This window comes from Lethenteron reissneri, chromosome 31 (assembly GCF_015708825.2).
Source record: "Lethenteron reissneri isolate LAM-NWPU_2019-01 chromosome 31, ASM1570882v1, whole genome shotgun sequence".
In the NCBI taxonomy this organism is placed as follows: domain Eukaryota; kingdom Metazoa; phylum Chordata; class Hyperoartia; order Petromyzontiformes; family Petromyzontidae; genus Lethenteron; species Lethenteron reissneri.
The window spans coordinates 930,539-957,299 of record NC_083809.1 but is presented as its reverse complement, the minus strand read 5'-3'; the positions used below and the strand labels follow the sequence as shown (position 1 = coordinate 957,299).

Below are 26,761 nucleotides of genomic sequence, written 5' to 3'. Positions count from 1 at the left end.
AACATCTCGCCACCGTGGCGTCACGTCCACAGCAATACTTATGACAATGTGCAGTGATACTCAGTGATACACAGTGAGCCCAGAAAACCAGGTCACTGAGGCTTCTCATTACGCTCTACAGAATCACTTGTGTGCCGGCTTGTGCACCCGTAAATGCAAGTACACATATATACAAAGATAAACAATATTCCAGATGATACACTGCACTTTATAATCATGGGGAATCTAGTTGTGTAACTTTTTACCATCTCCGCCTGCTCAATTCCTCCAGATTGGTGAAGTAATTTTCTTCTACGCCAATTGATCCGAATGTTGAGGGCCCAATGCCCACCGTTACCCAGTACTGTCAGGCATTACTGCTTCATGTTGTTTCATGTTAAAAGTACACTAATGACCACAAACATGATACAATTTCGCAACACTGTTTGCTTGTGACGCATACCAAATATGAAACGTGAAAATGACTCACAAACCATTTAGAAAAAATTAATAATGAACTTGAGTTACAATCCTTCCCTACTAGCTGTAGAACACTGAGGCACGCCTCGTTTGCAGAAGAGATAATGTATAGTTGTACAGCACTCACCTGGTTAAACAGACAATATTGATTAATTGATTGAGTGCTACTGCTGGGGACGAGTTTAGCGGGGCTGCTGGAGATTTGGTTAAAGATTAAACATTTCTAGCAGACCAATACAACCGCCATTCGCCATTAAGTGACGGTGACGTCACGACGGCGCCTGTGCCAGGCCAGGTGCACTTTGAGGCTATCACGTGAAGCAACAGCCCATGACGCACGCGCACAGACACACACACAGACGCACATACAAGTGTGGATGGAGGGGGATTCTCACAGGACAGTGCCTTGACCTGATCAGCAGCTGGCAAAATGTTAACCACCTCGCCTGGTATACAGGAGGTCGTAGGTTCAATCCCAACCCTGACGGCTGTGAATATTGGGATTTTAGACGTTCTCCCCGTGGGCGTGTGGATTTTTCTCCGGGTCCTCCAGTTTCTCCCTCCGCATTTAGAAACATGCGTTTAGAGCAGCGGTTCTTAACATTTACTGCAGCCTGCAACTCCTTTGGTTCTCAATCGTAAAACATGTATAATGTTATTAAATACAGAGGTTTGATGAAACAAAGTAGTTGGACTTATGTGCCCGTTCTTAATTTACCTTTTCCATAATTTACCTTCCAAAACAATCTGACATGTCTCGCACTCCCAGGGGGTGCATGCAACCCAGGTTAAGAACCACTGGGTTAGAGTATTTGGCTGATGTAAATTTCCACATGATAAGCCACTTCGTTGAGTTATCATTTGTGGCCAGATCGCTTCTGAAAAATCTATATAGCTCAGTGGGCCTTACCTGGTAAAGTAGAAAAGTATACTTTTAAATTAGTTTAGTTTAGAGTAACCATGAATCGTTTAATCAATTAAAATCGTTTCTTATGCTCTCAAAACGTGTGTCGAGTCGTGCACGTGTGAGAATTGATCAGTTACGCTTCATGCTAATTACATAATCGCGTTACATTTATAATAATGGAGTGAACAAAACTTTACAAAAAAGATGCGGAAAAAAATAACAAACAATACAAATGAGATGCCACAAAGGAGATTGCAGTACCGAATCGTAACAATTCATCACATCACTTTGGGGGGCACGGGGGGAGGAGCGTCCGTGTGGTCTACACCGAGTGGGAAACGCAACAAGGTACGTTGGAATGTGCATTATAAGAATACCGCACACGTGAAATGCCATGGCAAGAAGAGGACGAAGATGCAAACAAAACAAGTGTCCCGTCTCTAGGTCTGTACGGCAGGCTGGGCTTGCTCCACGCGCCACAGCTTCGTCTACTCTGCAGTCACGCCGCTTTGAGACCGGTTATCAAACGTTTGTGCATTTCCGATAAAAACGAACAGGTCAAACACACAACGCCACCTCTGCCTCTCCCCGGCTTACAGCCATTGTCCTCACGGGCACCCCGCTTTGTGCCTTTTCTCTGCCGTGGTACTCCGATAATATAAAAACGATTCAATGGTTGTTTGCATTATTACATACGAAGCTGCTTTTGTTGTTGTATACGTCCATGAACTTTCACCAAGGTTAAATTACGATTATAATAAGCCAAGAATGTGTGTCCCGTGCGTGACGTCACTCCACATGAGGCCCACCCCCCCTCATTAATATTCATGAGTGGGTGGGTTTTACACTAACGCAGAGGAAGGTCGAGCTAAATTAAATCATTTATTACGCAAAGTTGCTTCAAATATGACGTTTCTTTACAGGAAGTGACGGTAAACAAGTAAACCCGTAAAAACAAAGTTTTTCACTATAAATCCTTTATATGCGTGGTGGCTAGAGTCCTCTCGTCCTCTGCCTTGAGATGGCTGCCACCTATGGGTCAGATGATTGTCTGCCACTATTAAGCAATTGGTAATTAAATATTTAATTTGTTTTCCCTAAACAGTGTAAAATTTTGGAATGTTTTTTTCACGAAAATTAATTGTCACACACAACGAGTCTGTGTGGAAAATGTCAGCTCGATTGGATCACGGGAAGTGGGTTAAAAAACGAGCGAAAGATTTGCACGGTCCTAAGCAAGCAAGCGAACTTAATATAAAGGATTTAAAAATATATTCGCCTGTGGAGGACGCGGGGATCGATCCCGCGACCTTTGGCATGGGAAGCGAGGGCACTATCAACTGCGCTACTCCGCCACGGCCTGTGGAGGGGTTACGCTCTGAGCTCTTACACTGTGACGTTCAGCCAAAGCCATGAATGAGTTCTATTTGAATATATGTAAAATAAAAAAATTTTGCCTAAAAAGTGTAAAATTTTGGGAATTTTTTTTCACGAACATTAATTGTCTCGCACAACGAGTCTGTGTGGAAAATGTCAGCTCGATTGGATCACGGGAAGTGGGTTAAAAAACGAGCGAAAGATTTGCACGGTCGTAAGCAAGCAAGCAAGCATGCAAGCAAGCAAGCGAACTTAATATAAAGGATTTAAAAATAAATCAATGCAGCACAGTGCTACATCCGTGCGTGACGTCACTGAAAAAGAGCCCCCCCCCCCCCACCTTCATATTCATGCCCACGTGGAAATTTACACTAACGCACAAGAAGGTCGCGCACTCCACATGCCGCACCCCTCCCCTCATTAATAACCATGAGGGGGTGACGTCAGTCCACATGCCGCACCCCTCCACAATAACCATGAGGGGGTGACGTCACTCCACATGCTGCACCCCTCCCCAATGACCATTAGCAGGTGACGTCACTCCACATGCAACCCCCCCCCCCTCATTAATAATCATGAGCTGAACAATTTTTCTATTGAATATTTCAGATTTACTGCAACATATACCCGTCCTTGGATGGGCATAAAAGCTAGTAACAAATAATACAACAGGTTTTGGGCAGTGGCTCTTCTTCATAGCCACCTGGCATGCTACAAATGTACAATGAAGAAGGGTCATTGCCCGAAACGTCACCTCTTATATATTGTTCCCTTTAAGAGCGCAGTGATATTGACGAATGTGTCTTTTGTTGCCATTTGTGCACCACTGCCAACGCAGTGTCAACAGATAAACACAACATGAACTCAGTACGTTTGGCGATGGAGGGATGACATGGTCATCTCCGGTCATCCTCACAGCAGTAGCAGCATTTGGCTGGCCATCGAACAAAGACGGTCACTACATCGTGCACTTTCAGATGCCCTTCTGCGGCCATCTGGAACGCTCTTCCTTCCGATATAAGCAAGCCGCTGGGTGCTATGCACTTTTAAATCTGTATCGAAAACTATTTTCTTTGAAACTCCTTTATACGTTTAGTTTGTTGTCCTTCCCCCACACCTCCGATTAGAACGGTTGACTACGTACGGTACGAAAGAAGTTCAAAGTACATAGGTACATTTGGTGTAGGTGTATAGTGCTCACTAAAACAATAAACGATTGCTGACGTGGCTCCATTCAATCCGGGAGGTGCACCTGTGCCGGGCGGTGTGGAGTCCCGTCACGAGCGCTCACAAGAAAGGCGAGTGGGCTACACCAGCCAATTCACAAACATTTTATATCCATGCGTCATTTTAATCTCATACTATAACTTAGATGTGTAATGATTCACAACCCTCCACCTTCCAGTGCTTCGATGAACTGCCACGGGTTCAGTTGAAGAATGCCGGCTGGCAGGGTGCACATGAACACGTCGCACACGTGCGTGAGTTTAAACATCATCAATTCGAACACAAGTGGTTCGATGATAGCATCGTGATCTTAAGAATCTAAATAAATCGATTCCATCATGCATCGGTAGACATCTACGGAACACAAATGCACGGAGTTCATTCCTACCACTTACGCAGACATGGTTAACACCATTATTCTACAATTCTTATGAAAAAAAACACTTGTTGAATCGCTGAGCTGTTATCGTTGGCCATGTAATTCCAAGCGCGCAGCACAACAAAGGTTCTCTTTTGTTGCAAACTTCAAATTTTTTGTCCAACTTGTCTTTGACAACGACAAGAAATAGATTTGATCGGCCGGCACGGCTTGCGTTGCAACAAGCGTGACCTTTGACTGAGCGACGCGTCATCCCCATTCCACAAGCATCCTCAACCGGTGGCACGTGGGCGCCGGCGAGTCAACGCTCATGACGGGACTCCATCCACACGGCCTGGTACGGGTCCTCCTGCCCAATGCAAAAGAGTCACACATTCGGCCAAGCGGGTTTCTGTGTGTTTAAATATATAAATATTGTAATGCGTCCACGCATCCGCCACGGAGCCGTGTGTCTCAACAAGACACTGTGGTCAGATGCCTTGTCGGATTAACAAAGTGAGCGAGCAGAACACCCACCCCTGGAGCAGTACTGCAGCCCACACGTCGACGCTACAAAAACGGGCGTAAATTCGTACACTTTGCGATCGGTTATATTGTGTCTCGTAGATTATTATACGCAAGAGGTGTGGTGCGCATCGCCTAGACCATTGATTCCCAACCGTTCAAGAACAGCAAACCAATCTCAACTCTCAAAAAAAAATTTGTGGAACCACATTTGGTAAAAAAAAAAGTGGCGTTTTGTCAAAATTAAATCTTATCTGCAACGTCTCCACAGACCACTTCCCACGGTCTTGTGGTTTGCGGCCCACCAGTGGCCGACGGACAAAAGGTTGGGAACTCCTGGTCTGTGACATGTGGCCAAAGATGAGCAGACTGTGATGCAAACAATACATTGTGTCATCCCTCCGTGTACAACCCCAGCTAGGGTCCTGGGAAACGCGGGTTTATTTAATAGCGTACATAGGCGCGCAGTTTAAAAATTCTATATTTAGCCAGGAAAGTGTTACCAAGTCCTCATATCAGCTTGTCTGGAGTGTCCCGTTTGAGACAGACGGCTATTTCCCATACTGATGTAGAACTACCTCAATAAAAGCACCAAAGTAAATAACTTGAAGAATATTTTACACCAATAAGTGCGTACTAGTTGTCACGTCGCTTGTCTCATGTTCTCCTTTACGAGCCAGCATAACCCCGACGAGCCACACACCGAACAAGACACAGGATAAAGTCCAATTCATGAATTGGTTAAAACTCCCTTTTGTTCAATTTATGGTGCAAAAGGTCCGGAATCTTCTTGACTAACAATCCCTTTGGTTACCAAAATGTGTATTTGGACCTTGCAATGGAATAGTACTTTATATGAATGCATTGTGATTTCTTGGATGGATGATGGTATAATTGTTTCATTTTTATGGGACAGCTTGAACAAAACAAGTCAATAAATGGCTCTGGAATTTGAAGGAAAAAATAGTCAGTTAGCTTTATTGTCTAGTCAGACATCTACATGTCATAACTTCCACCGCACCAGTTCCTGCAAAAATTCCCGTGCATTCATCGCGGAAGGAGGTTCCCGTCCGGCTGCGTGCGGAGCGCCGCGCCCCCACCAATGTCGCGTCACCATCGCCACTCGGGCCGAAAAGAAGCCATCGGGTTCGCATCTTAATGGGGGCAGAAAATCAGCCGGGCCCATTTATTAGCACGCGCCAGGTGCGTCCGGGTCGGTGAAGCGGACGAACGCCGGCTGCCACCCAACTGAGCAGGGGACACCTGATAGGGCGACTGCCCCCCCCCACTCCTGCCCCCCCCCCCCACTCCTGCCCCCCCCCCCACGCCGCTCCTTCACGCCGCCTTGGTCGCGTCCCACGTCCTTCACGTCGGCGCTGTCAGCGTCGCTGCCGAACCGCTCCCCGATCCCACGCTCGGCCGCTCGCTCTCGGTGGGACGCCCGCGCCGACAACCACAATCGGGGTGCCCCGGTGGTCTGCGGCGACGAATTGCAACCCCGGCAACAGAGATCTGCAATGTCTGTGCCTGGATTTGTAAAAGCGGACGTTAATTGTTGCTCCTGTGCATGATCAGTCTTCTTCATTTTTGTTTGTAGTTGATATCAATGCGCTGTCTTTAAAACCATTGCACACTGTGCATATATCACAGCGGTGTGTATGTTGCGTGGCTACGCGTTGTGCTGTGTATACACTTGTGGAACGTGTGCAGGCGCGCAGAACCACCGTCTCGTTAGGGGCCTCCATTTGTCCTTCTCCTGCCTCTTTCTGCGGCCGTTTTCATGCCTGTGTCCATCTCTCCGTGCTTCTCTTCACGTGTCGTTCAACACGTGTATCTGTGTACCCTTTGGCGTCTCTTTGTCCATCCCCATATGCTTTTCGGTGCGTCGGTCTACCTGCTTTCTCCCACCTCTCGTCTGTAACCGTTGCCTTCGTCTTCCTCTCTTCACGTCTCCGTCTGTGCTACGTTCCCCTGTGCGCCTGCTTCTGCGTGCACTTGTATCTCTCTGCGCGTGCATCTGCGTCTCTGCGTCCGCCTCTGTGTTCATCTCTCCCGCTCCACGTCTGCATCGAGTCCCCCCCTCCCCACAACTTGGGTCCCTCTTCCCCCCGTCAGCAAAGGCGCCCCACTTAGCGTCCAGACGGCTGTGCCCGCCACGTGAGCCGAGCTGGCGCGCCCGTGCTGCACACTTCGTCGCCCGAGTCGGCCCCTCGGTCGCCTGCGGCGCAGCGCAACCGTGCCACGACCCACGTCGGTTTCTCTCGCAACGCTCTTGACGCGGCCTGACCCACCAACCCCCCCCCCCCCCCCATTAAGCCGGCCGAGCCAACGGGCACGCACGTCGGAGGGTCGTGTGCGGTCACGTCTCTCTGGCAGCCGCTCGTCTCGCGCGCAGCTGTAATCCCGACGGGACAATGCCCTGTTGTGGTGGCCAATGGCGAGGCTCCTCCCGGGGAATGTAGTCGACGCCTCGCGCTAAACGAGAGACGCTCGCAGCTGCCGGCGCAGCACCGAGCGAAACCCCGAAGCCGGACCACGTGCGCTTCTCTCTCCCAGTTTTTTTGTAACCTTCCCAGTTGCTCGGTCAGCATTGCTCCAACGTACGTGTACATGTGCAGGCCTGCCTGTCAATCCACTGCTGGATGAGGACCTCTCCATGCCCATGCGAGCGGGTCGTGAGGTTTAATTGACCGCCCTTCATCGCGCTGTTAAGTGCGGGTTGCCGAAGGTGGGTGTAGAAATGCGGAAGCGTAAAAGGTACAGAACGACAACAATGGATCTTGCCGCATTGCCTTTGACGCGTTGCCTTTTACTGCACACCACGTATCCCCGTAGCACCGACGACAAGCTGTTTGTGCAGGGTGGTCACCGTGTAGTCACTGGCCAGGCTCAAGCCTGCTCAGTTTCCAAGATCTGACAAAACTGCTCGCTTTCCGGGAAATTTGGTCAAAGTTAAATAATTCGTGGAAAACTAAGATTTTAAAAACTACATTTGTAAGTGCTACTGGAACCCAACAATTGTACGGCTATGCTCTCCTCTGTAAGCAGCCTTGAGCCAGAGGTGTACATTCCACATTCCTATGGTACGGATCATGCTACCATCTGACAAACGGAGACAAATATTTGCACGGGTTGCCAAAGCATGTGTTGAATAAGACAATGAGGGATGGCCGTCCCATGGGGAGGCCTCCATCCAGCAGTGGATGGGCCACAGCCGATGATGAAATGTGAATAATTGTTTACGAAATTAAAACAAATACACACTGCCTAAAGTACCACACGTTAACAATACGTAAGTGTTTACATAAATAAGACAATAGGAAACCAAATCACAACACTGAATCTTAAAGTGAAGTGTACGCAAAAAGTTAAAATGACTTCATCGTGAAGGTTTTTGGATTAGATGTAGTAACTCTCAATGCGCTGTTAACCCACCCCCACCAGACACAGCCAACTAGTGGGGTTTGTCACGTGAACAAAGCGTGCCAATTAGTTACTTCAGCACAACGGTGTGTTGGAGAGTCAACCCGCAGCAATTATTATTTGAGTACAACTGTTCGCTGGTGATTACAACCAGCTTCATCAGGCGATGTGCCAACATTCTGAAGAAGTATTCCGTGTTACATTTAGTTTGCTGCCCTTCCCCACACCTCTGATTGGCACAGTTGGCTACGTATGGTGTGAAGAAGATCAACAGACTAAAATATATATACATTACTTGCACACTTTTCATGTGTGCCACATAGTTGCTACAGAATTTAAGGTTTTGTAAGGACTATGAAGAGGGTCAATGCCCAAATTATCGCCGATTATATATTTGTCCTTTTCAGTCCGCAGTACTGTATTATCGACAAATTCTTGAGTTTTCCACGTAACAAAAAATGTGCGTGCATGTTTAGAAATCACAAACAGGAATGCATTTATTATTTAAAACAAGCATTACACAAGCTAGCAATCAGCCGGGCTCCTAGCCCAACATCTGCTGTGTTTAGGCAATTCCCACATTTCCAGAAAAGTTCAAAAGATTTTTCGGAAGTCGACACAACCGAATGTTTTTTTTTTCTGGGAAGACAGAAACCAGCTGATGAAACAAAAAAGTCAAAACGGAAACAGGAGAGCAGAGGCAGGCGCAACAGTGCGCAGCTGGGCGGCTTTTATCTACTTGGCAACATTTGTGCAGTAGCGCAATGAGATATGAAACAGCTGCACAGATGGACCAAAGTGAAATCTGCGGCACCAATCGCCAGCATTGACAAACATCTGCGGCAGCGTGCCCAGTTACAACACCTTCCACTGAAAACTTGCTCCTATATCCTACTCGTGGAACAATTCACAGATTTATCGATTCACGATCATTCGTACTCTCATGGTACGAAACGTTGATTGTACAACGCAATAATCGACGATTCATAATTTCTACAAGTGATGTGACATTATTGAGGCTAATGAAGTAAATGAGATGGTGAAAAGCGAGACAGAACAGCGGAGAAGCAATACAAGCGAAACTGTAAAAACGACACCAAATAGTAATCCTGCGACTCCCGATTCATAACACGTCACCAGAGGGGGTGAATCGTTACATCTCGAATATAATCCACTGCCTGATGAAGGCCTCCCAACACCACGACAGCCATGGGGTTTGTCTGACTTTACTCAAGCATGCTGGTCAGTGCGTGTTGGTGAAGTGGGGGCACCCTGCACCGATTCAGGTATCACTCACCACTGATGTGAGCCATTGCCGGGAATCGAGCTCTAGGCTCAGGCTCGATTCCCGGCAGTGCAGTGCATTCATCAATGTGCGACCGCTTACCCCCTTCACTCACTATTTCTAAACTATTCATTTGATTTTACGAGGTCAGGCCCACTTAGCTATACAGCTCTTTTTCAGAAGCGACCTGGCCACAAATGATAGCTCAACGCAGTGGCTTGTCATGTGGAAATTTTTGCAGCCAAATACTCTAAATGTATGTTTCTAAATGTGGAGGGAAAATGGGAGGACCCAGAGAAACATCCACGCGGCCACGGGGAGAACATGCACACTGAAAATAAATAGGTATCGTCAGGGTTGGGATCGAACCCACGACCTCCTGTATACCAGGCGAGGTAGTTAACATCCTGCGGCATCGGCACCCCATTGTGTAACTATTAACATAGTAACACAATGGCAAGTTTCAGTTTGTGTTTTCACAGATTTGTAAGGAGGCAGCCAAAACATTTTGAGTCATACAAAAGACAGGCGTACATTTAAAAGTTGCAATGTTTGTATATTTCTCTAGTTGTGAGCAGGTCGTGACAGATACAAACCAGGAGGTGACATGTGACATAGGTGACGAATATGATTCGTGCTTGTTGATTGTTAGAACATAACATAACTGAAGAATGTGTGGGAGCCGTTGAACATTTGGGGTTAAAAAGACAACACAAGCCAAGACAGGAATGCGATGTTTTAGCCTTTGTGCTGTTCCGCAGTTCTTTGTTCCTGCATATCCTGGCCGGCAAATTTAAAAGAGCATAAAGAATTGAACAATAAACTGCTTCCATTGGGCGTTGATGTTTTATTCAGAGCTTAACTTTGAATATTACATGCTCAAATGAAGTGGGGTATTTTTTTACATTTTGGAATCTGAAATGGTGCAAGTCATAAAATATTCCTTTTTTTGTTGGGGTGCTGAAATTACCTGAACTTGCAATGCATTTAAAATATATATGCAATGTATGTTTAAAACATTTTTGGAGAATTTGAGAATATTCCCAGCAGACCAATTTACAATAAGCCCCCAAGATAAAGTTACAACCCAAAATAAAAATAGCACGCTTTCCGCAGTGTGCCCTGGAAAAGTTGTGAGCGTGATACGGTTGTAGAACTTCACAAGGCTTTGACCTTTACGCCACAACAACCGTGTTCACGTTCATATCAATGCCGCGCGTGATCACAACACGACACTTGCAGAGATGTGCAGTCTGCAGGAGAGGAGGGGGGAGGAGTGCGATCTCGCCAGTTCAATAGGGGACACTGCGGGGTCATCTCACAAGGAGGTAGGAGGGGCGAGTCGAAGGGCAAGCGATTTGAGTCGACGCCTCGGTCTCTCTCCGTGCCATGTGGAGGAAGCAGCATCGCTTAACACTCCATTTTTCATGGGAGACATTATGCCAGCTGTCCCGCTTACATCCCGACATTCGCAGGGCTAAGAGGTCTCCTCGCAGGGGGACGTCATGGTGCAGGCCTGTGCCAAATTTACCACGCGCAGTGAAAGGATTTCGCCGCGGGTGCCTTTGCCACGGGCGGAGGACGGAGAACCTTTTGCGCCACACCGACATTTTCACATCTCGGCGGCGGAGATGCCGGCGGAAGTTATAAGCCGATTTGCTTAATTGTGGTAATTAAGAGAACTGCCACAGAGCCACTATGTGACCCAAATGTGCATTTTTTGTTTGTTTTCTTAACCATTTTGCACAAGTCTGATCGGATCGCGAGCGCGTGCTCACTCATGTCCGTGACGTCAAGAAATGCTCACACCTTGCCATTTGTGGGCACACGCAATTAAACAAAAATTCGTGGATCTCGCAAGGCTTAACAGTCAAGGCAGCAGTAGCCGTGTAAACTATATTCGAAATCTATTCCTAAACTAAGCACCGTGGTTGCCGATTGAACTTCTCTCGTACCGTACGTAGCCAACCGTGCTAATCGGAGGTGCGGGGGAAGGATAGCAAACTAAACACATAAAGAAGTTCTAAAGAAGTTACATTTTTTCTAGAGTTAAAAGTGCACAGCTTCAGTGGCTTCCTAATATCGGAGCGTTCCAGACGGCCGTATAAGCGCATCTGAAGGCACGCAATGTAGTGACCGTCTTTGTTCGATAACTAGCCAAAAGCCGCTGTGAGGATGACCGGAGTTTGCGATTGTGGATAAAGAAAAATTAGGCAACAGCAGCATTAGTTTAATCAACGCTCTGGTGATGAATGTTGGTAGCAACCAATCCAGAGGTTTTTGCTGCTTATAAATGCTGGAGAACATTGATTTTGATGACCCCACCGGCTAAAAGACTGATATGTCAATTTCATTAATATTTACAGTGGCAAGGCAACCCCTTTTCTGATTATTTATTATGTCATTATTTATTGTTAGGTAGGACAATATAGTGATACACGACCGTTCAGTGCTGCCTGACAGGCATTCAAACCAACGAGCCTGCTGGCCAACCTGGCAATTTTCCTCCTAAGCATCACTTAATCGCACTTATATTTTTGGCCAGCTATAAAAAGCCGTCGCTTGGTAAAACGCTACAGCGAAGGAGAAGAAAAAAAAGTGGCCCCGTCGCCACCATCAATTGGCGTTCTTGTCTATTCAGTTAGCCACAACACTGGGCCGTTTGTTGCAGGGGGTGGGGCAGGGACGCGGGGGAGTGACTTTCAGCGACAGCGCTCGTACGCTCGTGTTTGTGTGCGTGCGTCTCTGGGCTCCACACTGAGCGGACGCGATCGCTGGTGGCGATGAGACTCAGCCACTTGCGCTCTCCGTCCGCACCCACGCGTCGGCCCTCTCTCGCATTAGAGGAGGCGCTTACGTCTCAATTTTGCTACCATTGTTAACGCCACGAAAGAGAGTCGAATCAATGGGCTCTCTCACAGGGTCATACGTGAATTAGCATTTGACTGCTGTTTACAATGGGATATTCAAAGTGTTCGAGCTGGATGGAATTTGTTTGCCTATCGAGGATTTTAAACGGGGTAATGATTCTCAGAACTTACATTTCTCCCGCAATATTTCAAATAAGGTGGGTTTAAAATAAGTCAATAAAAATGTGTTTTGCTGAATTTTTTTTTATATTCATGGGCCGACAGGTCTTGGAGGTTGCCATTACTTTTTGGCTATTGCACAACCCACAATACATGACTCACACAGACCAGTCTCTTGCCACTTGGTCACAGCTTATTGCCACACTCATCATAACTTTAAGGACGGATTGTCATGATGCAATTGGCTGTAGATGAGCGGGATGATTCAGATGTTGCACAAAACATAGATATGAGCACTCTGGTGTGAGCAGAGACTGTGCATATATCCGACACACAGGATGTACGCTACGATTCAGGCTTTGGGCACTTGTCACAGGTGGTCGTGTCAAGGTGCTGTGCTTCGCGTGAGATGTCTGGAGGGACTCTACGCTCTTGCCACTCATCGGCAAATCGCAGTCAATTCCGCAACAGTCACAGCGTACTGCAAACCTCATCACAACTTTAAGTAAAGAAGGATGGGGGGCGATGCACCACGATTCGCTTGGCCACCGCTTAGCAGCACAATTCAGATGCCGTACGCCGCGTGGGAGATGTGGGGGGGGGGGTCACTGCGGGGGGGGGAGGGGAATGGGGGGGCTCGACTCAGCCGAGAGCAGCCCCCCTTCGGTGATTAAAGACTGATAAGAGGGGCTTTGTCCGCACAGCGCCGGCCCCGCTCGGTGATGGGCACGCGAATCCTTCCACCAACCAACGTGGCGGTGGGGGCTTGCCCCGAGTGGACATGTCAACACCTCGGTGGGTACACTCGACACATCGCCGTGTTCCCACCACACAGGGGACCCCGTGTGCTCATCGTGAACCCCAATCTCGCCCGGGCCGCCTCCCAGGAAACTTCGTCCTGCGTGTGCTTATGGATAAATTAAAGCATTACCAGATTAGATATAAACAAAGACAAATATCCCTCAGTATAGCCTTAAGAGACTGTTAGGGCAAGTGCTGTCCCCACCCTGGGGGGCGTCTGCACGCGGGGGGGGGGGGGGGGTGCGTGGCTGCGCCAACCCGGGCAGCCCGACCCAGTTTGTGAATATCCGCCGAGAACGACGGATAAAAAACGCACAAACTTCAGATGAGTTTTTTAGGACGAGATGTATAAATATGCTGCTAATATGGACAGGATGATGTACGGATAGGTCACAGCACAGACGCAGCATCACAAGAGCCGGACTTATGTGGCATTTCTGTCAGTGGGGATTTACGGAGCAAAAAAATCCAGAAAAGAAAAGTCAAAATATTTTTAGTTTTTAAACGGCAATTACAACACTTAAAAGAAAGATAAAACTGACAAAACAGTCTCGAGTTCAGGGTCAATGCACCTGTTATGGCAGCATTAATTTGACGCGTGTTTTTTGTGCCGCCATCACAAATACGTATCGTTTTCGTCAGTAAAAAAAATGTTTTCCCATCACCTAATAGTCACAAACACGCAGCTATGAATTACAAGAGAAACTACCCTCATACAGCAGTGCACACTTAGCACAACTGGGTGCTCACTGCGATGTTAATTTTCATCATCATCATCAGCCGTGGGTAATCCACAAGGAATCCTCAAGCTGTCATTACCACTCACAGTCCTGGGATAAAATAATTGAACTCGCACATGCACTGCACATGCACTGTATGTGTGTAGAACTTCCTTCGCACCGCACATAGACAACAATGCTTATCGGAGGTGCAGGGGAAGGACAACGGATTTCATCGCTCCATCTCCTTAGTCGACGTCTTCTCGAATGCATTCCATTCTTCGGCTGTCACTCCGTTATTTATCTCCACGTCCGCTACTGTTAATTTTACTTTTAGCGTTTTAGGTGTGGGGGATTACAAATGGAATCTCTGATGAAGGCCGGGCATGGTCGCCAAACCTGCCGAGGTCATTAGCCCCCCGTTGACCCTCTGACCTCAGCTGGGTAACTTGATAGGCAGCAGATTTCTGTGTAGACCTGGCCTCCTTTCTGACGCAGACATGAAACAAATCTCATTACGTCAAACGTGGACGGGCAGACGGTGGGTGGCACTGGTCCTCTCATCCCGTCGTGTTGCTAAACTCTTCACCTTGGTTTTGTTTCCCACTATAGTCAGCAATTTCTTGATCTCTTTCGTTTTAACAATTCTGATCGTAATAAATATAACCCCTTGAATCAATCAACTGCGGGATGAAGGCCTCTCCACACGATGGGGGATGTGTGACCGTACTTCACTACGCTGGTCAGCGTGGATTAGTAAAGACGGGGGGGGGGGGTGCAGGACGTGCTCAGGTATCCCTCTCTCACCAAGTTAGCCGTGGCCAGGAATCGAACTCGGGCCGTCAGATTTTTGTCTGCCACAAAATGTTTCCATTTTCCCCGTCTTGTGCCGTAAAGTGCTTTCATCTGCGTGTATCTCTTATCGCGTAGCGTATTCACACAACTTGCCGGCTATCGCATCGAGGCGCCGTTCTGCGTCGGGGTGCGTTCACCGGGAACGGCGACTCGCTGGCAAAGTAACAAGGCACATTCATCCGCTGAGTTCGTCAAGTCGCAAAAACAACTTGTTTTGAAGAGGGAATCAATAAACCGCACGTGAGCTGTACGCGCTTCCTCTCGCGCGCGCACCGCCGATGACGCGATAATCTGAAAGCACAGAACCTGCAGATTGCTATCTAAACAGCAGCGCTACATTCACAATACGTGGCGGGGACCGCTCTGTTCATCCGCAACACACAAATTATGTTCTTGCTGGCATTGCGCGGTCCCTCTTGGGGACTGATCCCCCCCTGTTCCGTGGGGCGCCGTTAAATATAAAATGGCTGGGGTCACGCCGAAATGCCATCGGCAACGCATCGAAGCCCGCGGCTCCATCTCCACACCCTCAAGTCGCACAGCGCGCACAGGACTGGTCTGTCCGGTTTAAACAAACAACCAAGGTTAAAAAGGTGCAGCATATTCAAATATTATGTAAGCGCAAGGGAGCACGGCTGTTGAGAGGTGGCACTAAAGCCCTTGTTGTAATAACCAACTGCGGGGGGTGAAACTTGAGCGAATGACTTTTGCACAAAGCGCTGTGTGTCGTCTGGATTTGAGCTTGAGCACGACTTAAATTTGAGCAAACACAGACCGCGGGTCTGCTTCGAACATTCGCCACCTGTTCCGGACCTTCCATAACATTTTCTTACTCGAAATGCCCGTTGTCCCGGCAAGGTGAACGAGTGTAGAGCGACCCTACAAGGGCCGCACACGTAGATTTCATCCACAGCAATGGTTTCAATCTATCTGTGCGGTCCATTGAGTGTTTGTCACTTCCTACGAGTGAGTTTTCTCCGCGGAATCTGGGTCCCTTTTACCTGATAACCATGCATGAATAGAACCGTGCAGATATCCTAATGCAGGACCCTCTTAAAAAAGTATTCCGACTCGGTGAGGCTCTCCCATATAAATAATATTGCATTATAAAGCAAATAACTGCATGCCGGAACGTGGCATTTAACATTATCGAGCAATAGAGATTCCATAAAATGAATATTAATTAAGTGGTGACCATAAATTCTTCTGCCCCCTGGGTCTAGACACTTTTTCTTTCCAGGACAGCAAGAAATTATGCAACACAAAGTGTGCGTGTATGATGTGCGTGGATGTGCGAGCATGGCGCATGTGTGCGTCTTTGTCTTCGAGTGAGCGTGGCGCGTGCTCGCACACTGCGCTACGAGCCCGGTGACCCGAGCTTGATTCCCGCTCACCACCCATAACAGTGGCGAATATTTGAACTGGTCCTGGGCTTCCCCTAGATCTACTCAGCCTTAAATAAGTATCTGGTGCATTATATAAATATCAGCACTGGGGAGAGAAAGGCGACCAGGCGAAGAGGAGGAGCAGGGAGGCCAGTAATGTGAGAATTAACATTGTGTATTCGCCGCTCGGCTGACCGGAGCTAACGCTCATAAACGCACAGCTCTGCTCAACTCAAATTAATGCGTTATTTACTCAGGCACAAATGCAGTCACGCTAACACGCGCACAAGTGCACGTTCACGCCGTGCAAATGTGTGTACGTAGGGCAGCTTCGTGGTGAACAAACAAAAAGAAAACTGGCCACACTTTGCTTTCAAGTCCAAGGTTCTCATTTGCTGTTCTCTCTCAACAGCAACACCCATTCTTCTCTCCTTGGTCGCATGTGCGTACTGTTTATCACGTCCTGTCCCACTCACGGCACAGCAGGAGGACCCCACACTTTGTAGCCATAGGTTCAAATCCCGGTCAGGGTCGATTTGGCCCCATCAACACCATCGTCTCCCAGGAGGAACGGTCGAATGAGTAGCAACTGGTGCACCAACATTACTTAGTGAAGAGTCGCCCAGCGGTTGTTATATTTTAATTCTTCCATAATTTATATGAAATTCCATTTGCTTAAATAAAGGATGTGAATGGGATTTGTGCACTTATGTTTCTATGTCGACAAAGATTAAGCTGTAGGTATTCAAATAAACCATCTTAATATTGGGTGATATTCTATTTTATTCACATTTACAGAAGACCCTTCGCATTTGCAAAAAAAATAAGCTCACAACTAAAGAAAGCGCCATAACCCTTCACGGTTGCTCTTGTGTCCAAGTACGATCTGCGAAGCGCGAACATGCGCCGTGCATGTGTTCAGCGTCTTGCAGTCAATCTCGCGAGAGGAAATGACAAACCAGCAAGAAATGTTGAAAAGAAAAACTGCAGTTGGTAGACGGCACCAACACATCTGTGACTGGGCCTCCCTCCTCCACCGCTCAGCCACACAACCCGCTTCCCAAAGCGACGCAAACCCAGATACGGTGCTATGGTGGCGGCGGCATTATCTTTTCAGCCACTGCGGTGCCACGTTGAAAAACAAAACGACAATGCCGAGTGTCAAAGACCGTTCGTTCACTCTGGCGATCTAAACCACGCCACTGTGGCCGAGGGGAGAGATTCGCCAGCACGGACTCGCTTACAATTCCAGGGCGCTCCAGCCACCCAGCAAAAGCAGTTCCATAAAACATCCCTGCTGCTACAGTCAGCGGCGTGTCGCGGTTGTACGTATGTGCGTTGAACTTATTTCGCACCGTACGTAGCCAACCGTGCCAATCGGAGGTTGGCATGGGCCCGAGTAACAAGGAATAAAATGGGGCCCCCTTGTCAATTCCCAACCGCCTCCTCAAGCCACCTCTTTGTGGCCTAGCGCCTGGAGCCACTCGGCTCTGGTAAAGTTGCAACGTCTGCGTGCTCAGGCACACTCCGGCCACCATCCCAAAACAGTTTGGTGCAGCATCCCGACTGTAAGTGATTGCAGCTTCGTTGGCATGGGCCATGGCACAAGGAATGAAATTAAGAAGAAAAAAAACCGTCTGCTGAACGCTGGACAACTTTTAATAAACGCTCTTCTATACGTTGTTTGCTTAAAGTCGTCTCATCCACTTGGTGCAAACATCTGCTGAGTACATAAAACGGCTGCTCACCTAAACTCGTCCCATCTACGATAGTGCAGTAATTCAAATAATGTACAGCATTTGGTCACTCCCCTGTTGGATGAAGTCCTCCACATCCCGTGTTGGCAATGAGGTTGCATGACCATGCTGTCACAAAGGTGGCTCAGCGGAAGAGCGAGCGGCACGCAATCGGACGGTTGCAAGTTCAAATTCTGGTTGCAAGGTTGACTCAGCTCATCATCTCTCTGTGCGAAAGTCAAGAGTGGTTCTACAATAAAGTCGCCCACTGCAACACTGGCTCAGTGCTGTAAACAGGAAACAAAAATCTCCTCAATGATCAATCGATCATGAAATCACTTTGCCTGTGATATTAGCCGTGGCTGGGAATCTCAAGAATCGCGTTGATAGTGCAGTGTGCTAACCACTGTGCCACTGCTCCACGCCTCTCCTCTGTATCATTTATGGTACACCGTCGTAAATACATGGCGATCCATGCTTTATTTTTCTGCAAGGTTAACCATGTCTCACAACATTACAATGAGCATTGAAACGTTTGCTGTTTAAGTAACACTTTTGCCTTCGTGTCCTCAACCACATTTAGTCAACGTATTCATCAATAACGCTGCATGAAAAAAATAAAATGTCTACAATAGGCGGTGTTTCTGGAATGGCCCGTCTTCATAAAAGAGAGATCACCAGCATGAACAATGATTTGTTCCGCATGTTAGGCGCGTAGCCTACGCAGGTGTGCGTTTTGCGTTGTTAGGGCACCATAGTAGCGATGTGAAGCTATAAAAACACGGGTCCACTTTAACTTTTTTGCTTGCAATGTTTTTTGTAAGTGGGGGTGGTTAAGGAAATGGAAGATTAATTTTAAACTTGCAGTCAGGTTGTATTTGAGGGTAATGTTTAAATGACACTCGTAAGAGCACTTGGACAAAAAGGAATTGTTTAAAGAAGGACAAACCAGGGCAAATTAGATTTTAGTTTCAAATAACTCATTATAAATGTATAATTCGTTTTCCTGTGCCCACAACACGCTCACTGTACGAGTCTTTGCCAAGAAACGAGGCGACACGCCACTAAATGACTCCAGCGTGTACGCAATAAATGAAACGATGCAGAACCAGTCCGGGATTCCAAAACACCCAAAGTTTGAGGACCCATTTGACAAACTTATAACTAACAAGAACTGCATCGTGTAAAAATCAACCGTAACATATTAAGAGCATCACAGTCCAAATATTACTTACAGAAGACAATAAATTACATTCGGAGTGGGGCCGTTTAGTCTAAAACCCCCCTAAATTCTGCATTGTACCAGCGAGTACGCATCTATAAATGTACAGCAACTCCCGACCAAAACGCCCGGGTGTAGCAGTGGCCGGCGGCAGACTTCAAACGCACGCATGGCGATCGGCACTGATCACAGGAGCTGGAGGACACGGATTCGGACACTCGGGGACGCGAGAGCAATTAACGGGTGCAACACAGCACACAATTTAATTATTCATTCCCATGGGGCCTCTGGACTGCACCGCCACTTCAGAGGGGCTCCGTGACCGAAGCGATGAATTATTAACAGAGTTACTCTCCCTCTCTCCGCTGCCTGCCCTCCCGCGTGAGCCTATCCTGACTCCCATCACTGTCACCTATCCACCACAATGCCACATTTCGGTGGATATGTCGTTATCTGGCCAAGTGGCTGAGTGGGCAGAGCGAGCGGCTCGCCATCTGAAGGTTGCAAGTTCAAATCCTGGTTGGGGGTCAACATAGCCCATCATCATTCTGGGCATAATAAAATAGATACTAATGTGTGGGAGAGTTATCCTATGGAAGACTCGACCCTGCCATCGGAATGTGGAACTTCCAAAACTGGCACTGGGCTGTAAATGGGAAATGCAAAATGCCTCAATTCTCATTTGAGCAGGAATCACTCGAGCATTTACTTTTACGTGAACCCTGCAGCACAAACAGGAGTCTTCTGATATACTGACCTGTCATCCTGATAGCAAAAACGCACCACACTCATCAATAACACGACTCTAAAAGTCGTAAATTTCATAGGTGACGTTCCAGGCAAGTAACAATCTTCATAGTAGAGAGACGAGCTGATAGGATGATTTTCAATTTACTTTATCACGTGAGAGAGCAAGCTGAATGTCTGGGTGAGACATTGGAAATAATATAAAGTGTCTAGAAGTTTTGACTGCTCCTGGTCGTAAAAGCTGTGTAATCTTCATTGATTTCATTCCAATTATGCTTTGATATATGAAGCAATAATATTTTAAAGCACTTCTTAAGAATAAGCATGAAAGCCAGGGGTGAACTTCTCTTGCTGAAGTTGATGCCAACAATTTTATCTTATTAGATCTCAGAAGCGAAACAGGTTTGAGTCTAGATAGTACTGGGATGGGTGACCACAGCGCACAAAACAGGCGTTGTAGACTCCTGCGGGGCTGCAATGCCATCAGAAGAGAGTGCAGAAAAATGCTCTTGCTCTACCCTACTAGTCTCCCACACTTGCTCTACCGTACTGTTCTCCCAATAGCCCCACCTTCATCAACTCGCACTGACCATCATGGTGAAGGTATGGGTCGGATAACCTTCGACGACGCGCACGGCATGGGGAGGCCCTCAACCAGCAGTGTGTTGGCAATGAGAGCCGTGCACGAGGTCAGGGGTCGGCAACCTGCACCCGCGGAGCCGCACGTGGCTCTCGAAGGCCTCGCCTCGTGACGTCATACTTCGCTCTTGAATTATTGAGATTTTTTGCCGAATTAGAAAAAAATGGCTCTTTTTGTTATTGTGGTTGCCGACCCCTGGCCTAGATGAAGAGTAACACATACTGTATATGCATGAGGCTTATTTAATAATTATACAAGTTAAGGCGGCAGTGGGGGGGACGCAGGAGGCTGGGGAAGCCAAATGGTGACTCTTTATCATTTGGGCTTCTGCAGAGCCTTGCCTGCAGAGCCCGCATACCTGCACCGAGCGGCTGGAATGACACGATGAGAGCATTACAGTGCACGCCTGCTGTTGCTACAGACTCCAGAGGCAGCATTTCCGTGTGTCGCACTCCTCTGTGACTTTACACAGCCGTCCCGCATCCTCCTGCACGAGGCTCATTTGTCAACACATGGTGAATGGATCATGATGCCTAACAGTCGATGATGATGCGGGTGAGAGTGAAGGAGTTTTTTTGATATTTTTTAAAAAAATTGGCAGTGATCGTCGTCTTGAATTGAATTATTATAACACAGGAGTCAATGCAATAACTAAAATCCAAATTATTATTGCTACACAGTTTAAAGCACACACACATACCTGCAAATGAGTGGGCTTCGTCTGGTTTAAATAACATTAACATATTCACATATCTACTTAAAAACTTAACTTTAAAAGTACTTACTTACATAGTGCATGACTGAACAATGAAACTAAAGCAAAGAGTTCATTAGGATCACTGAGGTTCATTATTAAGGTTTAAACAAATGTAATGGACTGCTAAATACATCACAAATTGTCTCATCATCATAAGAGCTGATACATGTTAAACTGAAGAGACACGACTAATCAGGTACTGTAGCTTATAGAACTTAAGCTTATAGAACTGAAGCTTATAGATGTGGCTTGACAAGAGTGACACACTTGTTCATACACATGCAAGTTCACAGACACTTGTTCATACACATGTAACCTACACAGACTGTTGGGGCAAGTGCGTTAAGTGAGCACCAATGAAGGCCGGCACGGCACACGAGGGCTGGGTGGCCAGCACCACGCCCGACCGCCTTCGTCTCCCCGGTGGCGATGTTTACACACCGCCAGGTACTCATTTAAGGCTAATTCGACCCAAGGGAGGCCCAGGACCGGTACAGATAATCGTCATTGGTGTTTGCTTTGAGCGGGAATCGATCTTGACTCGCCGGGTTCATACACAAATTCTCACACACACTGGTATGCACAATGCTGCACACACACACTGGATAATACAGCACTCATACGCACAAACCGGTGTTATGTACGAGTGTGTGTGTTCACCTGTGAGTGTGTGTGTGTAAACCAGTGTGTTCACCTGTGAGTGTGTGTAAGGCAGTGTGTTCACCTGTGAGTGTGTGTGTGTGTAAGGCAGTGTGTTCACCTGTGTGTGTGTGTAAACCAGTGTGTTCACCTGTGAGTGTGTGTGTAAACCAGTGTGTTCACCTGTGAGTGTGTGTGTAAGGCAGTGTGTTCACCTGTGTGTGTGTAAGGCAGTGTGTTCACTTGTGAGTGTGTGTGTAAGGCAGTGTGTTCACCTGTGTGTAAGGCAGTGTGTTCACCTGTGAGTGTGTAAGGCAGTGTGTTCACCTGTGTGTGTAAGGCAGTGTGTTCACCTGTGTGAGTGTGTAAGGCAGTGTGTTCACCTGTGTGAGTGTGTGTGTGTAAACCAGTGTGTTCACCTGTGTGTGTGTGTAAGGCAGTATGTTCACCTGTGTGTGTGTGCGTGTGTAAGGCAGGGTGTTCACCTGTGAGTGTGTGTGTAAGGCAGTGTGTTCACCTGTGTGTGTGTAAGGCAGGGTGTTCACCTGTGAGTGTGTGTGCAAGGCAGTGTGTTCACCTGTGTGTGTGTAGGGCAGTGTGTTCACCTGTGTGTGTGTAAGGCAGTGTGTTCACCTGTGTGTGTGTGTAGGGCAGTGTGTTCCCCTGTGTGTGTGTGTAAGGCAGTGTGTTCACCTGTGAGTGTGTGTGTAAGGCAGTGTGTTCACCTGTGTGTGTGTGTGTAAGGCAGTGTGTTCACCTGTGTGTGTGTAAGGCAGTGTGTTCACCTGTGTGTTTGTGTAAGGCAGTGTGTTCACCTGTGTGTGTGTAAGGCAGTGTGTTCACCTGTGTGTGTGTGTGTAAGGCAGTGTGTTCACATGTGTGTGAGTGTGGGTGTAAGGCAGTGTGTTCACCTGTGTGTGTGTGTGTAAGGCAGTGTGTTCACCTGTGTGTGAGTGTGTAAGGCAGTGTGTTCACCTGTGTGTGTGTGTAAGGCAGTGTGTTCACCTGTGTGTGTGTGTGTGTGTAAGGCAGTGTGTTCACCTGTGTGAGTGTGTGTGTAAGGCAGTGTGTTCACCTGTGTGAGTGTGTGTGTGTGTAAGGCAGTGTGTTCACCTGTGTGTGTGTAAAGCAGTGTGTTCACCTGTGAGTGTGTGTGTAAGGCAGTGTGTTCACCTGTGAGTGTGTGTGTGTGTAAGGCAGTGTGTTCACCTGTGAGTGTGTGTGTAAGGCAGTGTGTTCACCTGTGAGTGTGTGTGTGTGTGTAAAGCAGTGTGTTCACCTGTGAGTGTGTGTGTAAGGCAGTGTGTTCACCTGTGTGTGTGTGTGTAAGGCAGTGTGTTCACCTGTGAGTGTGTGTGTAAGGCAGTGTGTTCACCTGTGTGAGTGTGTGTGTGTAAGGCAATGTGTTCACCTGTGTGAGTGTGTAAAGCAGTGTGTTCACCTGTGTGTGTGTGTAGGGCAGTGTGTTCACCTGTGTGTGTGTTCACCTGTGAGTGTGTGTTCACCTGTGTGTGTCCACTGTGTACGGCAGTGTGTTCACCAGCGTTTGAGTGTGTCAACTAATGGGTGTGTTAATCATTGTGAGTACTCGTGTGTGTGTGTGTACAGTAGTGTTACCCGGTGTTTAAGTATGTAAGCTAATGACCGTGTTATAATCAGTGTGTGTACGTCTGAGTGGGTTGTCTTTAAACTGTGTAAAGTTAACCTCGCTTACACCCCCTGTGTGTCCACTCGCAGTCGTAAACATCATTGATTGCAGTTCTCCAAGTACACATTCACATTCGCGCACACACCAGTATACACACAATACTGGGGTGTGCACACACTCACTCTACTCTGCATAGTAACTCCAGAGTACACTCATATTGACACTCACAATATCTCGTGTGTACACTCACACGAGGACACACTGCCCACACACCTGTACACACAGGAGTGTACACACACACACAGGAGTGTACACACACTACTAGCACTCACATCGGCACACACACACGCCTTTATCCTTGTGTACTCACTGGTGTACACACAGAGTCAACACACACTACTGTACACACAATCTAGCTCTCAAACTCGCTAACACTCACTGTGTACACACACACACTCACACTGTGTACTCTCTCTCTCACTGTGTACACACACACTCACTGTGTGTACACACACACTCACTGTGTGTACACACACACTCACTGTGTGTGTGTGTACACACTCACTGTGTACACACACACACTCACACTGTGTACTCTCTCTCTCTCACTGTGTACACACACACTCACTGTGTGTGTGTACACACTCACTGTGTACACACACACACTCACACTGTGTACTCTCTCTCTCACTGTATGTACACACACACTCACTGTGTGTACACACACACTCACTGTGTACACACACACACTCACTGTGTGTACACACACACTCACTGTGTGTACACACACACACACTGTGTACTCTCTCTCTCACTGTGTACACACACTCACTGTGTACACACACACTCACTGTGTGTACACACACTCACTGTGTACACACACACTCACTGTGTGTACACACACACTCACTGTGTGTACACACACACACACTGTGTACTCTCTCTCTCACTGTGTACACACACTCACTGTGTGTACACACACACTCACTGTGTGTACACACACACACACTGTGTACTCTCTCTCTCACTGTGTACACACACTCACTGTGTACACACACACTCACTGTGTGTACACACACTCACTGTGTACACACACACACTCACTGTGTACACACACACACTCACTGTGTGTACACACACACTCACTGTGTGTACACACACACTCACTGTGTACACACACACACGCACACTGTGTACTCTCTCTCACTCTCGTGCCCTCTCCCGCCCGCACCTTCTCTGGCCCCGGCGCTCGCCGCCGACCACAGCGCGAGTCCCAGCAGCAGCAGCAGCAGCGGCGCTCCTCTCCCCGTGTCCCTCCTCATGCTCTCAGCATGACCTCCTCTCCCTCCGCCGCGTGTCCCCCTCTCCTCCTCGTGTCCCTCTCCTCCTCGTGTCTCTCTCAGTCTCCGTGTCTCCCCCCGCGTCTCTCTACTCTCGACTCGCACTCCTCTCCCCACTCCGCCGGACTCTCGACAACTTTGCTGTCTGCGAGGAGAGGGGAGGGGTGGGGGGGGACAGGGCGTGGGCTCTCCCCTAGCCCCGCCCCCCACTAACTCCGCCCGTAAAAGTGCAAAGCCCCACCCACTGCAGGACTGGCCCCGCCCACTGCAGGACTGGCCCCGCCCACTGCAGGACTGGCCCCGCCCACTGCAGGACTGGCCCCGCCCGTTTAGCCCCGCCTTCGGCTGCGAACCTCCACCCCCATCGACAGTAACCACGCCCCCTTACACGGGTAGCCCCGCCTCTTTAGAGTAACCACGCCCCCTTACACGGGTAGCCCCGCCTCTCTCGAGTAACCACGCCCCCTTACACGTGTAGCCCCGCCTCTCTAGAGTAACCACGCCCCCCGCGCGAGCTCAAGCCCCGCCTCTCTAGAGTAACCACGCCCCCATACACGTGTAGCCCCGCCTCTTTAGAGTAAACACGCCCCCCGCGCGAGCTCAAGCCCCGCCTCTCACGCACGAGGACGTCGGGATACGGAGTTGGCCACGCCCCCTATTACGATGGCCCCGCCCGCAAAGTATTTGGTCACGCCCCTTATACATGTAAGCCCCGCCCATATATACTTTAAACAAAACCTCAAAGGACATTCGTCACTTGCTTCTAGATTTGAAGCTTTCGTGACTGCAAGGATTCATACTCCTAGGTTTTTTCGGTAAAGTCACGTAGGTACGAAATAAAAATAATAATAGAAATAAAATAATAATAAATTAAAATAAATCAATTAAATTCACTTATTTAGCTGTGACGGTCCCACCTGAAGACGGACACTTGTGTTGCCTCCGAAACGTCGTGATTGAATTTATTTATTTTCATTTATTATTATTTTATTTTTTATTTTTTACCTACGTGACTTTACCGAAAAAAACCTAAGCGTACATTCGTCACTAACACCATGGGCCTAATAAGGAAACAGAGGATAGGAATAGATAACGTTTCGGGCAGCGCCCCTTATTTACAGCACATATGTAGCGAGGCTTGAGAGGCAGAGTGGATAATAAGAGTTGGACATTGCACTTTACATCATGAGGCCTGAGGAGAAAAAAAATAAAAAAAAATCCTGATGGACGCATTTAAATAGGCACAGACACTCAGTCACCTATTAATAGTTCCCTATTTATAGCTATTGAGTAACACAAGCCCTTCATTAAAAGTAAAACCATAAAATATACGGTTATAAACTTATATAAATTTATACATTATTTCCCGAACCGCAATTATGACTGCTTCAAAACCGGCCTCATGCTTCCTCGCCATAGTAGCGTGAAAAGTCCACCGCTCTGCGTGAGCTCAATGCTCAACAGTGACCTTTGCATTTTAGTGTGAATATGCTCACCATCATCATCAACCACAGTCGATCCGCTGCTGGATGAAGGCCTCTCCAAACCACATCTCACGATCCTGCGACAATAATCCACCCAGCACCTGCACGCGTGCTGATTCCATCACTCCGTCTCCTCATTAGAGGTCCTCTCTGGCATCCTCCCACGTTGGCTGCCACAGATTGTTCTGGGAATCGCCA

At 47.8% G+C, this 26,761-nt stretch overlaps 1 protein-coding gene across 2 annotated transcripts in view; it reads right to left on the bottom strand.

Moving 5' to 3' along the window:
• The window catches only part of LOC133349630 (epidermal growth factor receptor-like), an 89,295-nt gene extending 64,115 nt beyond the window's left edge, over window positions 1-25,180 (bottom strand). For both annotated transcript variants that reach the window (XM_061563228.1, XM_061563227.1), the window contains exon 1: window positions 24,971-25,180. In XM_061563228.1, the coding sequence (XP_061419212.1) occupies window positions 24,971-25,061 (91 nt within the window). In that variant the 5' untranslated portion in view covers window positions 25,062-25,180. The remainder of the gene's footprint in view (window positions 1-24,970) is intronic.
• Between the last annotated feature and the right edge of the window lie 1,581 nt (window positions 25,181-26,761).